Below are 14,226 nucleotides of genomic sequence, written 5' to 3' on the forward strand. Positions count from 1 at the left end.
GAGCGATGACTCCAATTATTGTCTGAGATCGGTTACCCTTAACGTTCGACATGCTTATAACGTTTTTTGCACGATTGATACCATTATAAATTATAAAATTAAACATTTTCGTCATATTGACTAGTTTCATTCATTTTATCAAGATAGATACTTTGGTTGTTAGGTAGTAACTAGGGTGCATAACAACAATGGAGAATTGAGTTTTTATTCAGTTGTCAATAATTTTAAGTACAATTTTGATTATTATAAATTAAAATATGAGCGAAAGTGAATGGGAAGAAGGGTGTTCCGCAATTATTCCCGAAAAATCCAAAATCCGTTATCAAAATACCTACCAAAGTTTTAAAAAATGGTGCGAAGGCAAGAATTTAAGAATCGAAGAAAAGACTCTATTGTCATATTTCGTTCAAAGACATATGCAGTTGAAAGCTCCTGGAAGCCTTTGGGCAGAATATTCAATGATTAAATCCACCGTTTTTCTTTATGATGGCATTGATATTTCCAAGTTTTCAACTTTGATCGCGTATTTGAAGAGAAAAAATGTTGGCTATAGGCCTAAGAAAGCGAACATTTTTACACGGGAGCAATTTGAAAAATTTTAGATGGAAGCACCGGATGAAGAATTTCTAGTTCACAAGGTAATATAGAAAAAATATTGTGCAATACTAGTAATACTACTAATGTATGCGATTCTGCAGGAGTTTCTGTTAGAAGTGAAACCATAGCCCAAACAAGTGGGATTTCATTAAATAATTTAACAAATTGTACCAGTACAAGTTTCAATATTAATAAATAATTCGTTAGTTTTCTTTATTCTTTCAAAAAATAAATTAAAATTAAGAGATTTTTTAACTCGACGGTAAGTGAATTACTTACCGTCGAGTTGGAGTACTTACCGTCGAGTTGGATTACTTACCGTCGAGTTGCTAGTAAATGTCACCTACTGACGTAAAATCTGTCACGGTAAACAGTCAAAAATGATCAATCGTGCAAAAAATGTATTTTGAATTAAATAAATTACATACGTTCTTCATTTTATGTCAATAAATTTAATTCACAAATTTTTTTAGACACCCTGTATAAATAATTATGTTGATGTTTATATTACTATAATAATAATAATAATAGAGTTTATTTGTAGCAATTAGTACATAATTTGTAGTCACATGGACTACAACTTGCGCGTGAGGGTTAAATGTTGTTTATAAAACAACGTTAATTTATGTTAAAGTTTACAAAAAGGTATTAAATAGTCTGTTTCGCTCATCTGTCTTCAAAGGGCTTCTCTTCTCACTAATTCAGTTAACGTTAAATTTTGTTTATCGGACCTAGGAAAATCCCTAATAAAATTCAACAAAAGATTGCGAAATACTTCAGATGGGATTCTTTCAGCGGGACTTTGTTTTATATGAGAATTATCATGACTTTTAAGCTGTTTTATTCATTTTTACAGTAATTTTCTCAATTGAAACATTTATAAGTATAGGGAATATATTTATACTGAATAGGGAATTGAAATATCGTTCAAATGAGATATCACACGACCCCTATTCTCATTTAAAAAAATAATCGATGACGTCATCACGCCCAGGTGAGTGAGTCGTAATTAAAAATAAAAATTGACGCCTTTCGGGATTTTTTTCCAAAATCGTCCATTCTCGAGAAAATGAATTTATTCCAACCTTTACGTGCTCACTGTATATATGTTAAGGTTAAAGTTAGGTAAACGGGTAATTCTAGGATTACCCGGGTAAAGTGAGAAGAACTCGCCAGGTTTTGGTAAAATTAATGCAAATGTAAAGCTGCTGGAAATATTTGTAATTCCAAATACCACAGCAGCTTGTCTTGTTTTAACAAATAGATTATAATTTTTATTTCTGCAGTATTTATAGTTTTACGTTCCTTACTTTTGTAAAATACTTTTTTTTTTCTTAAGAGCAAACAGTAGCGATCAACAGGTGGCAACAAACGCGTTCCAAGATTGCGGCTCTAATTTTGAATATTTTGTAATGATATTTCGCACACATATTCGTAATATAATAAAGAATGGCGGTACAGAGCCCAATTTCAGAAATATGTTAGTATGTGGAAATTACTCTATAACTAAATAAAATATTGAAAAAAGGAGCCTGTAACGCCATTAAGAAAGACAAAAAAAATACACTTTCTTCAAATAATTTCTTTTATCCTGTGGCTAGAATTTGTGTCACATTGGAACTAATAAAAATCGATTTTTTTATAACAAGAAATCGAACGTCACTGACTTGGCAACATTTCGCGCCTATGTATATAAAAATTATTGTTTTTGATAGTATAAACGTCACTGTCAGTGTCGAATTACCGACGCACTGTTGCCTCACTTTTGAAAGTTAGCAGATCTTTCGCAATCTTGGACAGCGTTTGTTGCTATTACCTGTTGATCGCTACCGCGTGCTCTTAAATTAAGATATCTTTCAAATAGTTACGGCCTTATCATTACTGGTATACCCAATTAATCATTTAACAAAGTGGCAGCAGGTAGAATGTGTTTTACTAGAGTAAACCCCGAAATTTGAACTATTGTTTTCACCTAATTTTGAAAAAATGTGAAAACTTTGAATTATCCACGTCCGTCTGTCTGTCTGTCTGTGAACACAACTCCTCCGTCATTATACGTGGTACAATGACAAATGAGGTGTCAAATGAAAGCTTATAATCCAAGGATGTTACTAAATGTGACAAATTTGACCTAGGCTGTCTGTCCTTTTCGACCGTGAATATAACTCCTTCGTCATTATACCAGGTAGAATGAATGAAAGCTTATATTCCAAGTATGGTACTAAAGATGAGAATTTTGGCCCAGGACTTCCGGTTTTAAAAATGCGACCAGAAGTACTGTTTTAAGGTCAGCGAAATAGTATATATTATTCGACGCGCTTTCGCAAGACGAGAATAAATATATATTTCCGGTTTCATGACTGTCTGTCCGTCTGTTTGTCCTTTGGTGAATACAACTCATCCGTTATTAATACAGATAGAATGACAAATGAGGTGTCGACTGAAAGCTTTTAATCCAAGGATGGTATTAAAGATGAAAAATTTGACATCGGACTTCCGGTTTTAGAGTTGCAACCGTAAGCACTGTTCTAAAGTCGAAAATAGTGTAAGCGATATATCATTCGACGTGCCTGAGCAAGATGAGAACAAATATAAAATTTCGTTTGATGTTTTCTTTGTTGAACAAATGTTTAATTGTAGTAAGCTTTGTATCTGATACTTTTCGTGTTCCTTGTTTTGCGAAAGATTGAAGCACGACAAATTAAATAAATATAAAAATATACTTTAATGTTAGACATTAATGTTACATCATAGGCTTGGCAAAATTCATGCTACATAACTTTTTGTAATACCCCGGTAGCTACAGTCTCAGAGAATTTAGGCAGTGAGTTTTGAAATAATATTTGTTATAAAGAAAAGAAATCAATAATAATTGGGCGCCATCAACAAATCAAAATCTATTGGCATATGCCTATACAAAAATTACAAAACAAAATAATCAAAATGGTATTCCTTTGAATAGAAAACGGTACTTACCATTGATGTCTGAGGTAGTATGTATGTTCTATTACAATAAGGGTCAGAGATAGATGGTGCAAAAAGAATAAAAAGACATATAAGTTTGAAACATAATCATAGTTTATTTATATAGAAAAATTGTTAAAAAAAAATAAAACTGAATCAGTAAAAAAGGAATAAGCATACTAAGTCTTTCGCGTTTTCAAAAGTTCGAAAAAAGAAATAAACAGTTTGTTACATATACCTGATGACCTGCGGTGATTGTTCTGTGGGCTGCTGGACTGGTATAGCTCGCTGGAGCTCTGGTAAGGCGGCACGGCGAACTTCACTTAAACTTTACAATTTCGGATCTAAAGTACTATTACACAACTTGTTCTTTTTTATACGAAAGATGAAATTCCATAGTCTTGTTTTATATTTAAAAAAGTAACTGCTTATTTTGATTATAAGTGACACTTTCCATCAACTTGATGATAAAACAAATTTGTTTAGATTATTGGTTATTAGTTAAAAGATCAGGAACTACGTCCCGCGAAGATTGAGTTAATTTCTTCTTGCAAAAGGCATACTAAACCCCACTACTATGAACAATACTCCATTTATTTTAACGAAACAACAACACAAAAAATATACCGGTATGGTATCTATGACAAACACATCGCACTTGCGACTTGCACTCAGAATCTCTCAAGATTCCATCTGAGCCAAACTTTGTCATAGACAACAAAAATTGGACTTGTTCCCTGCATGTCCGCTGAAACTTAATTGACCTCCTGTCCTAATTCCGGACAAGAATTTTTTCTCTCTAGCAACATAATTCATCTCCCATTCTGGTAGTCATCGAATAGTTTGGCCAATAATAATAAATCCAAACATTTTTCTGCCAATAAGATAGCGAGAAAATGATAATCAGAACATCCCACAGATGCTATGACTATTCTTCTTAGCTAATAAAAAACGCTTATTTTCCATAAACAGATCTCTGTTTCTCATCGAAATCGCTGACTCACTTATAACGGTCATTTTTGAGAAATCAAGCACTCGAAAGTTTTATCAATATTCAAGCCTATTATATAAACATTCTCCAGAATTCTGACTCAAAAAGTTATTAAATTCCTTTGACAGTAAACCGACACAACACAACGCATTATTTCTGAGTATTTGTATGGAAAATGAAAAGCATTATATTGTCACAGCTTGTGGGATATATGAAGAAAGGTTTCGTTTTATACACTTGCATCTAATTGATTCGTCACTACAGGACCGGACCTGATATATTTATAAGACGATGAATTTGAGACTGTTTCAAGATGTCTCTGATTTGCGTCTCAACGGTGGAATTATTGCATTCGCGGTCATTTCCCGTAAATAAGGCGGTCTCTGGGTGTTTAATTCAGAGTTGTGACTGCATAGCTCCATTGAAAACGCCCTAAGAGGCAGAAATAGTTATCTGGAGATGGTGGTCCAACTCTGAATCAAATTAAAACAAAAACTGCCTTTCCCCTTTTTCACCTTTACTCAGATTTTTGAGTAGTTGAAACTGTCTTTCGCTCCTTTTCCTAGACGAAAAGAAAGTAGATACGTGACCGTGTCCTTTCTTCTATATTCGTCGTCTCTGTGCTTATAAATTGTAAAAGCCGGAGATTCAGGACGCAGCCAGAAAGCCTTTCCTATTTTGTAAAATTTTGGTTTTCATATCATTTCCGGTTAAAAAGTTCTAACCAGAAGTGCCATTATAGTCGCAGAAATAGTAAATCAATCGAAGCGTATTGAAAAGTTGAGTTTGAATCTTTAGTTGCGCTTTTGAAGTCGTTTCTGTTTAAACAATGATGACCCAAAGTTTGGTAAAAATGACTCAAAATTAGTAAAACCGTATATCAATCGACGCAAAGTTACACGAAGAGTGTTACATTGGGATGTCCACGAGTTACTTTACGCAAAGATTCCTAGGTTCGAAATTAAATTATAGAAAATAACTTTCGATTATAGAAAATTACCCCTAATAAAAATACGCAAGTGTAGCTTAAAACAAAGTTTTTATTTGGATGTTATCGGATGAATGTTACAAACTCGACTGACTTTAAAAACATATTACAATATCTACACATTCCTTAAAACGGCAATATATTCTTATTAAAGGTTTCCATCTCAAGTGGGCTAGTAAGCCCAACCATCCCTTCACCTTAAAACAACGAAAAACAAGCCATATGGCCCGCCGTATGTATAAAGCAGAAATATCTTTTAAACATGGGCACTGCCATATAATGACTCGACATTCTCCCACCTTGGGGAATTTGACAAAATTTCTCAAAAAATAGAGAGAGTCACGAAAAATTACAATAAAATATCAAATAAAGTGAAAAGTAAAATATCAAAAAATAAACAGAGTCATCAAAATCAAGTCAAGAAAATGTCACTTAAATCTTACAGGAGTTTTAACTACCCGGCCACTTCGCGTACATCTTTCATTTAAATCGAGTGCTCTGCTTTTTGTCACTCCCGCACTTATTTCACTTGATTCTTCCTCAGCCTGGAGCTGACAACCGTTCTCTTGAGGCACTGTCTCTGGAGCCGCATCCCGTAGGGTAATACCCTGGATATTCTCGCCAGCAGTAGCTGCCTCCACGACTTCCACTGGGTAAAGCCTTTGCAACGGTCTCAGAAGTTGGCCTTGTGCCGTCGCAAGACGAACTAACCGCACCTGATTATCTCTACCGGGTAAAAGTTGAATAACTTTTCCTAAAGGCCACTGAAGACGCTTGATGTTGTCGTTGCCTACTAAAACGACATCCCCGATAGACACTTTAGACACTTTCGACTTCTTCGTTCCCGCTTTGAGTTGAGCTAGATATTCAGCACAAAATCTTTTTCGCAAATGATTTCTCAACTCTTGCAAACGGCGTATTTTGCGTGTGAGAGAATTCTGCTCTAGCAAATCAAAATCCGGCAACTCGTAACTGACTTGCTCACGTAAAAACGTACCTGGTGTCAACGCGGCTAACTCAGTAGGATCTTCCAAAATATACGTCAACGGCCGCGAGTTGACTATACTCTCACAATCACACAACAATGTCAATAAGTCTTCATAATTGGGAGACGCTCGACCCAAAACTTTTCGCAAAAGTCCTTTCACAATGCCTATTAATCGCTCCCAAAATCCACCCCACCATGCAGCTGTAGGGGGGTTGAAACGCCACTTAATACGTTGTGTGGAACTATATTCCGCGATCATGTTCCAGTCCAATTGCTTAAGCGCGTTCTCAAGTCCCGTAAAATTCGTTCCATTGTCAGTATAAACCGTTCTCGGGCGTCCATGCCTTGCAACAAAGCGACGGAAAGCTTGAATAAATGCATTGGTTGACAAGGAGGTAACGAGTTCCAGATTAACTGCGCGATAAACGGCACAAGTGAACAAACAAGTCCATGCCTTTTCGCCCGATTTCAAGTAAAGAGGCCCAGCTAAGTCCACTCCGGAAATCTCAAACACTGCAGCATCTCGAACTCTATCGGCCGGCAATGAAGGCGTTTGTACTTCGAACGATTTCCCATCTTGTCTCTTGCACACACCACATTCTTTTAAAATGGACCGCACAATCCGTCTACCCCCTAAAGTCCAATATTTTTCGCGGAGCAAACTAAGTAGTCCCTGTGTACCAACGTGACAAGAGTTTTTGTGTAAGCTCAAAATCAACTTGAGCACTATGAAATGTTCACCCGGAAGTAAGATAGGCAGACTAAAATCTTCCGTGTCAACTCTCTCGGTAACGCGAGTTTTTAAACGTATAAGTCCAAATTCATCGACAAACGTATTCAGCGAGAAAATTCGTTTCGTATCTGAACCGAACGCTTCGTTCTGCACTAACTTCAACACAAACATTTCGGCTTTGTCGATTTCCTCCGCGACCAACTCGCCTGTAAGTTTTCCATTTGAATTTCTCGTATTGTAACAAAATCGTAGCGTGCAAGCCATCATTCTTAACAGTTTTGTGTACTGAGAAAAGTAACGCAGGTGCCAATCGTCGGACGTCATATTCAGTAGTGACGAAATGGCTTTTTTCTTTTTCTCAATGCCGACTTCTTCTTCATCAACCTCTACTTTTTGTTGGGGCCAATAATTTTCGTTTCTGTACAACCATTCCGGGCCTTCCCACCATCGAGATTCGAATAATTGCCGAACACCACAGCCTCTTGATGGAAGATCGTCAGGGTTGAGAGAACCAGGCACATATTTCCAATACTCAGCATTGGCTAAATTTCTAATCTCCTGAACTCTATTAAAAACAAAAACAGTCCAGTCATCCTTACGTTGAATCCAAGAAAGAACCGTAGTGGAATCACTCCAAAAATAAGACTCAACATGCTGAGAAAATTGTCTTTTGACTGACTGATAAAGTCTAGCACCAATAGTGGCTGCCAACAGTTCCAATCTAGGTATAGAAATCTTCTTCAAAGGAGCCACACGACTCTTAGCTGCTACAAGAAAAATCGAAACACCATCATTCCGAAGAACTCTCAAAAACACTACGGCTGCATAAGCTTTCTTACTTGCATCTGAAAAGGTGTGCAAACTCCAATGGTCAGCTTCAATGGACCCAGCCTGGATCCAACGTGGAATCTCAATACTCGACAGTTCAGGAAGATGAGTAACCCATTGAAAAAATTCCTCAGCCATGTCATTCTCGACTGGTGCATCCCATCCCAGGCGCTTTTCCCAAAGTTTCTGCAGCAACAGTTTAGGGAACAGAGATACTGGACAGGTAAAACCAATAGGGTCAAATGTACTCTGAGCTACAGAAAGCATCAGTCTCTTAGTTATGAGTTCTTTTCCGACCACTCCCTAAAAAATTTCACCATTGATTTTTAGGGTGTCTTTTGAGGAGTCCCAGAGAAGACCAAGAACAGGGATAACTGTTTTTGTACTACCAGAAGACTCCCACCCTCTCAAATCCATCTTAGCTTCCTCCATGATGGCAGTTGCTTCTGATACGAACTTTCTCAACTCATTCTCATCGGTAACACTCGTCACACAATTATCTACATAGAACCCAATCAAAAGCCTTTCAATTGTATTTTTAGAGTACGGCATATCATTACAACATTTCTCCAGCGCCTTTATTAAATGAAATTCTATAGTAGCACCCAGAAGAAATGGACTACAGTTGACTCCAAAAACAACTCTCTTATGTCGAAATACAAATTCCTTTCCTTCATTGTTTACCCATAGAAACCTCAAAAAATCTCTGTCCTTCGAATGTACAGAAATTTGAAGAAAAGCCTTTCGAATATCCGACACTACACCTATTTTTTTTTTGTCTGAACCGTAATAGCTCAGAAGGAATAAGTTCAATAAGATTAGGCCCTACCTCTAAACACTGGTTCAAAGAAGGACGACCCTGTTCATGAGATGATGCATCAAAGACTGGCCTAATTTTTGTGGTTTCGCTAGTATTTTTAATAACGGGCCTGTGAGGCAAATAGTGCACACAATTATTCTATTCGGGATTATTTACTATTTCGATCACACCCTCGTTCAACCACTCATTGAATATTAAATTATACAATTCAAACAAATTGGACTTTTTCAACTTATTTAAAGTAGTATCTAACCTTCTTCTAGCGACAACTAAATTATCTGAAATTAAAGGATAGAAAGCATCCTTTCTGAGGACTGAGGAGCATCCTTTCTGAGGAGGTTGAAAGCATTCTCTTGTTCAACCAAGGTAACATAACCTCATACCTACCTTCGTTGTCACATCGGATGGTCTCATAGAAAAAATTCTTAGCCTCCTTGGCCGCAACCTCTCGTGTCAATTTTTCTACAGGATCGGTTATCCCAATAATATCAAGCTCCCAGAGTTTCGCCACAGAAGAACTATCAACAAACAACGCAATCGACATCATAGATATGCTGAAATTAGAAGCAACTGCTGGCACCTTGCCCATAAGGGTCCAACCTAACAAAGTTTCAACTGCTACAAGACCACACTGTAACTGATATTTCCTCCCTGTATACAATTTGCCTACATCATCAGCTCCCAGCAAAATCTCAATTGGTGCTATATGTCCGACATCGCTGAGCGAAATATTCATGTCACTAAGTTCCTCAACCCAAGGGCCGTGATAAACAGGAGAGGCATCTGCACAAATTTTTGGTTGATCTAAGGCATCAAATGAACATTCACTCGCAGTTACCTTGTATAATTTATGTCGTTGTTCAGAAGTACTTTTACCGCCAAATAACGTATGTACGATATTTTCCGTTCCTTTTGCAGAAAAACCGATTTCTTGTGCGGTACGTTGTAAAATATGTGTTATCTGCAATCCAGTGTCAATAAGTGCCTTTACTTGTTTAGTACCATGTGCACTTCTTATGTTTACTCGCAGAGTTTGTAAAAAAACCTGTGTATTATACAAATTCGCAAGCGTCTGATCCTCAGTCCTATTTCCTTCCGAGCGGCTAATACTTGAGGTCGATGTATCAATTTTGTTAACAGGTAAATCAGGACACATCAAAACAACATGGGATTCAGAACACAAAATACAATTCAAACGTGCTCTACATTTCTTCGAAGAATGTCGCACCTACAAACATCGAAAACAGGTTTGCTTTTCTGACAATGGTCGTCGTTTCTGTTCCATAGAAAATTTTTGTGCTTTAAAACAATTGATACTGTCATGCTGTCCTTCACAAAAAATACACCTGCCAACCTCATAATTTATGAACCCAGCAGCGGTCGCTGATGGCTGATCAGTTCCTTGCTTTGGTAATTTTACATTCTTCTTTTCAATCAGGTTATTGGATTTATATTTATTTTCAGTCGATAAACCAAAACCTTCCGTTGCTAAATTATTTTTTTGTTCATTTTGAACTTCATTTTGTAGAAAACTCATTAGCCCACTTAATCTTGTCTCAAAAGTTGAAACTTCTGCAGATTCTTCGACATTGTGCATGGATACGGAACCAGAAGGCCTTAAAAACTGTGAAGATCTATGCCATAGTCTGATCATATCCTCCGGTAAACATGACTCAATAAGGGGATACAATATTGCCGCATATTTGTCAGCAGTTATGCCTAAGGTCTCAAGTGAACGAAGTTGACTCTCTCTCATATCATATAGTGCAGAAACATTACAGGAACTACTAGAAATTCGATTCAAAATTAACTTTAATAGCTCCCTAATATATACTTCAATCTGGAGATCCTCTCTGACAAACCTAGACTTCAAACTCTTTATAATTTTTGAGTAATTATCGGCTACTGCAGGAAAACTCTCCACTAAACGTCTGGCCTTACTACCGTCTACAGTGGCTTGTCTCAAATAACCTATTTTGTCGTTTAAATCAATCGATGGATCATCATGCACTACTTTGAACTGCGACCAAAATGGAAGCCAATCTATCAAGTCCCCAGAATATTTCTTTTGGAGGTAATTTAAAACTGCGCTTACCTTTTATTGATGACTCTGAACTTACTAAACTGGGTCTGTCTTCACATTTGTACTTCAGTTCATAGTAGCGTGTGCTGTATATATCCTTTGCCTCCATCTCACTGATTAATTCTGCTTCGGAAACCTTTTCGACCATAGCTTCAAATACCGCACTTTCCACGACACAAAGCACATTGTACTTGTAAAAGTTCCCACTGTACACTAATTTGTTGCCAGGGTCGAGTGTCCACCGTTTCAGATAACAAATTGTCCAAAACATTAGCAGCTCTCGTAAAAGCAGTACGAAGCACTGTTCTGCGTTTTGTTTCTAATTCTAATGCCATATTTTCTCGCTTAAAAAGGTAATAACTTCGGCCGAGCCTCACGACAAACGAATTTATTCGCCGGAAAAAAGTTTACATTAAAATAAGCGGAAACAACTAACTTTTAAGCACACCCGTATAAAAGTCCTTATCGCGGTCGCCAAATGTTACGTTGGGATGTCCACGAGTTACTTTACGCAAAGATCCCTAGGTTCGAAATTAAATTATAGAAAATACCTTTTTCGATTATGAAAAATTACCCCTATTAAAAATACGCAAGTGTAGCTTAAAACAAAGTTTTTATTCGGACGTTATCGGATGAATGTTACAAACTCGACTGACTTTAAAAACATATTACAATATCTACACATTCGTTAAAACGGCAATATATCCTTATCAAAGGTTTCCATCTCAAGTGGGCTAGTAAGCCCAACCATCCCTTCACCTTAAAACAACGAAAAACAAGCCATATGGCCCGCCGTATGTATAAAGCAGAAATATATTTTAAACACGGGCACTGCCATATAATGACTCGACAAAGAGTTTAAATATCGACTTCCAGTTCTATTTTCAATTACTTTGGGTGAAAACTTGGGACTTACGAAGTCCAATTACTTGTTTAAATTATATTTCAGACTTAATATCGGATATTAACGATACCTCGCTAGTAATTCGCACTTTAACCGGGTAATCCTAGAATAATTATCCGTTTACCTAACTTTACCCGTAACATATACAAATCACAAGATTTGATTCCAGCAATAAAATTGCTGGTAAATAACTTTTCTTTGTTTTCTTCTAATTTGCCCGGAGTATTATGCTATGTTGGAATAAGCCACATTTAAGTTTGAAATTAAATTTATTTTACTTTACATTTACACGTCGAGAATCGTTATCAAAATACAAAACATTAATAAATTAAAAAAAATTGTTTTTGTTGTTTAGTAAAAAATTCTTCTAATAATTTAATTTTGTCTGACTCATTCATATTGACAATTCACACATAATATATTAACACATTTTAACATAGTTCGCAAATTTGTTTCTGTTTCCTCTCCTTTTTTGATGAGCACATTTTTTCGTTGTTAAAACTGGAGGTTTTTCTAGTTTTGGCTTTTTATTATGTGGATCAACTTCCTGTAAGCATTTTTCAATGCACTGTGTTGTTTCTCGATGTAGTCCTCTTGATTTTCTTTTCAAAACTTGGGGCAATAATAGCTGTTCTGGTGTCGTTGTAAGAAACAGTATTTGCTTGTCTTTGCCAATATTCATGAGTTGCATTCCTGGGACTACTTTACCGGTAGTTTCTAGTTTTTGATATCGTTTATGATCTTTTTTACATCCTCTCTGTTTTCCATTTCATCGTATAGATTTATATATTTTTATAATGTATAGATCAGAATGGTATGCACACAAAATTTACAGTATTTCTTAAGAGGCAGCATTAGCGCGTCATCAATATTTTTGTTTTTCGAAAGTTCTGCGAACTTTCAACAGTGCGGCAACAGTGTGTCGGCAGTACGACAGTGACAGCGACATTATATTCTCAAAAGCAATAATTGTTATACACATAGGCGCGCTAAATGTTGCAAAGTCAGTCAAGTTCGATTTCTTGTTACAGATAATCGATTTTTAGTAGTTTCAATGTGACACAAAATCTAGGCATGGGATGAAAATATTTATTTCTACGGCCTGGTCTATTTTTGGTAAAGCAAAATTTTTGATGTCATAATTACACACGATTTTCTTCAAATTAGTTAGAGCACGCCATATGTTCTCGTAGCTTGGCGTGTCCGTATAAGACTATCTGGTCACCATATACAGCAAAGATCGAGGACCATCTTCCAATCGCAGTACTCTTCAAATCGCCGTACTCTTCCAACTTTAGGCTGCTGATTTCTTAACTCGTCCAGGCGGCCGAACTTTCTGTTGAATACGGACGATATTCTTTTAGTCATCTCAAGGTTTTGGGCAACACAGTTGGCTAGAGAGGCGTCTTCTGGAAAACTCAACAGATCTTGCTGAACTTCTGTTGTCACGCCGAATCTAGTACTCTTTCTCTGTGCTTAATTTGACATAAATTCCTTAAAACTTGGCTGTGCGGCATCTTTTATCTCCTGTTGGAGGACTCGGATTTCTTCTGTTTCATTTGAGCCAGCATATGGTGGAGGACGATTTATGTAAATAACTTTTGGTTTACCGTTTGGCAACTTCTTAATTCTGTATATTACGTCATTTATTTTCTTCTTAACTTCATATGGACCTTCCCATTGTCTTTGCAGTTTAGGACACAAGCCTCGACGACGTTGTGGATTATAAAGCCAGACAAGATCACCTACTTCGAAGATTCTTGCATCGAGAATCATATTGAGCTTTCATTATATCACTGGCTATCTCAATATGCTGTCGGGCAAGTTCATGAATGTTGTTCATTCGTAACTGCTGCCAAACTCTAGGTCGCAGGGCAAACGAACTTCACGACCCAACATTAGGCAGGTTGGTGTCTGACCTGTAGTTTCATTCACGGCAGAGCGGTAGGCCATCAGGAATAAATGAATGTGCTGGTCCCAATCTCGCTGATGTTCAAATACAAATTTGGACAAGTGTTTACCCATCGTTCGGTTCATTCTCTCGACCATTCCACCTGGTTGAGGATGCAGGGGGGTCGATCTGGTCTTATTGACACCAATCAATTTACAAACGTTTTGGAAAAGGGCTGACTCAAAGTTTCGCCCTTGGTCAGAGTGGATCTCCAGCGGAACACCAAATCGGCTGAAGAATTCTTTAACAAGTACCTCTGCAACGCTAGCAGCTTTTGAATTTTGTAATGCATAGGCCTCCGTCAATTTCGTAAAATAATCCATGGCTACCAGGATGTATTTATTTCCAGCATCGGTTTCTGAAAATGGACCTGCAATGT

At 36.9% G+C, this 14,226-nt stretch overlaps 1 protein-coding gene across 1 annotated transcript; it reads right to left on the reverse strand.

The window, feature by feature from the left end:
* Positions 1–9,183: 9,183 nt before the first annotated feature.
* Positions 9,184–11,140, reverse strand: LOC126892774 (uncharacterized). Its single transcript, XM_050662474.1, has 3 exons — positions 11,005–11,140; positions 10,264–10,952; positions 9,184–10,137 (listed from the first exon to the last, which is right to left on the reverse strand). Exons 1-3 carry the CDS (start codon positions 11,138–11,140, stop codon positions 9,184–9,186), a joined length of 1,779 nt encoding a protein of 592 aa, XP_050518431.1.
* Between the last annotated feature and the right edge of the window lie 3,086 nt (positions 11,141–14,226).

The sequence above is a fragment of the Diabrotica virgifera genome, chromosome 1 (assembly GCF_917563875.1).
Source record: "Diabrotica virgifera virgifera chromosome 1, PGI_DIABVI_V3a".
Classification (NCBI taxonomy): Eukaryota; Metazoa; Arthropoda; class Insecta; order Coleoptera; family Chrysomelidae; genus Diabrotica; species Diabrotica virgifera.

Excerpts from the sequence above, each read along its gene's own strand:
- LOC126892774 (XM_050662474.1), bottom strand. The coding sequence starts at position 11,140 with ATGGTCGAAAAGGTTTCCGAAGCAGAATTAATCAGTGAGATGGAGGCA. Across the intron at positions 10,953-11,004 it reads TTCAGAGTCATCAATAAAAG|ATTGGCTTCCATTTTGGTCG; the intron begins GTAAGCGCAGTT and ends GGGACTTGATAG. Across the intron at positions 10,138-10,263 it reads CTGGGTTCATAAATTATGAG|GTGCGACATTCTTCGAAGAA; the intron begins GTTGGCAGGTGT and ends CGATGTTTGTAG.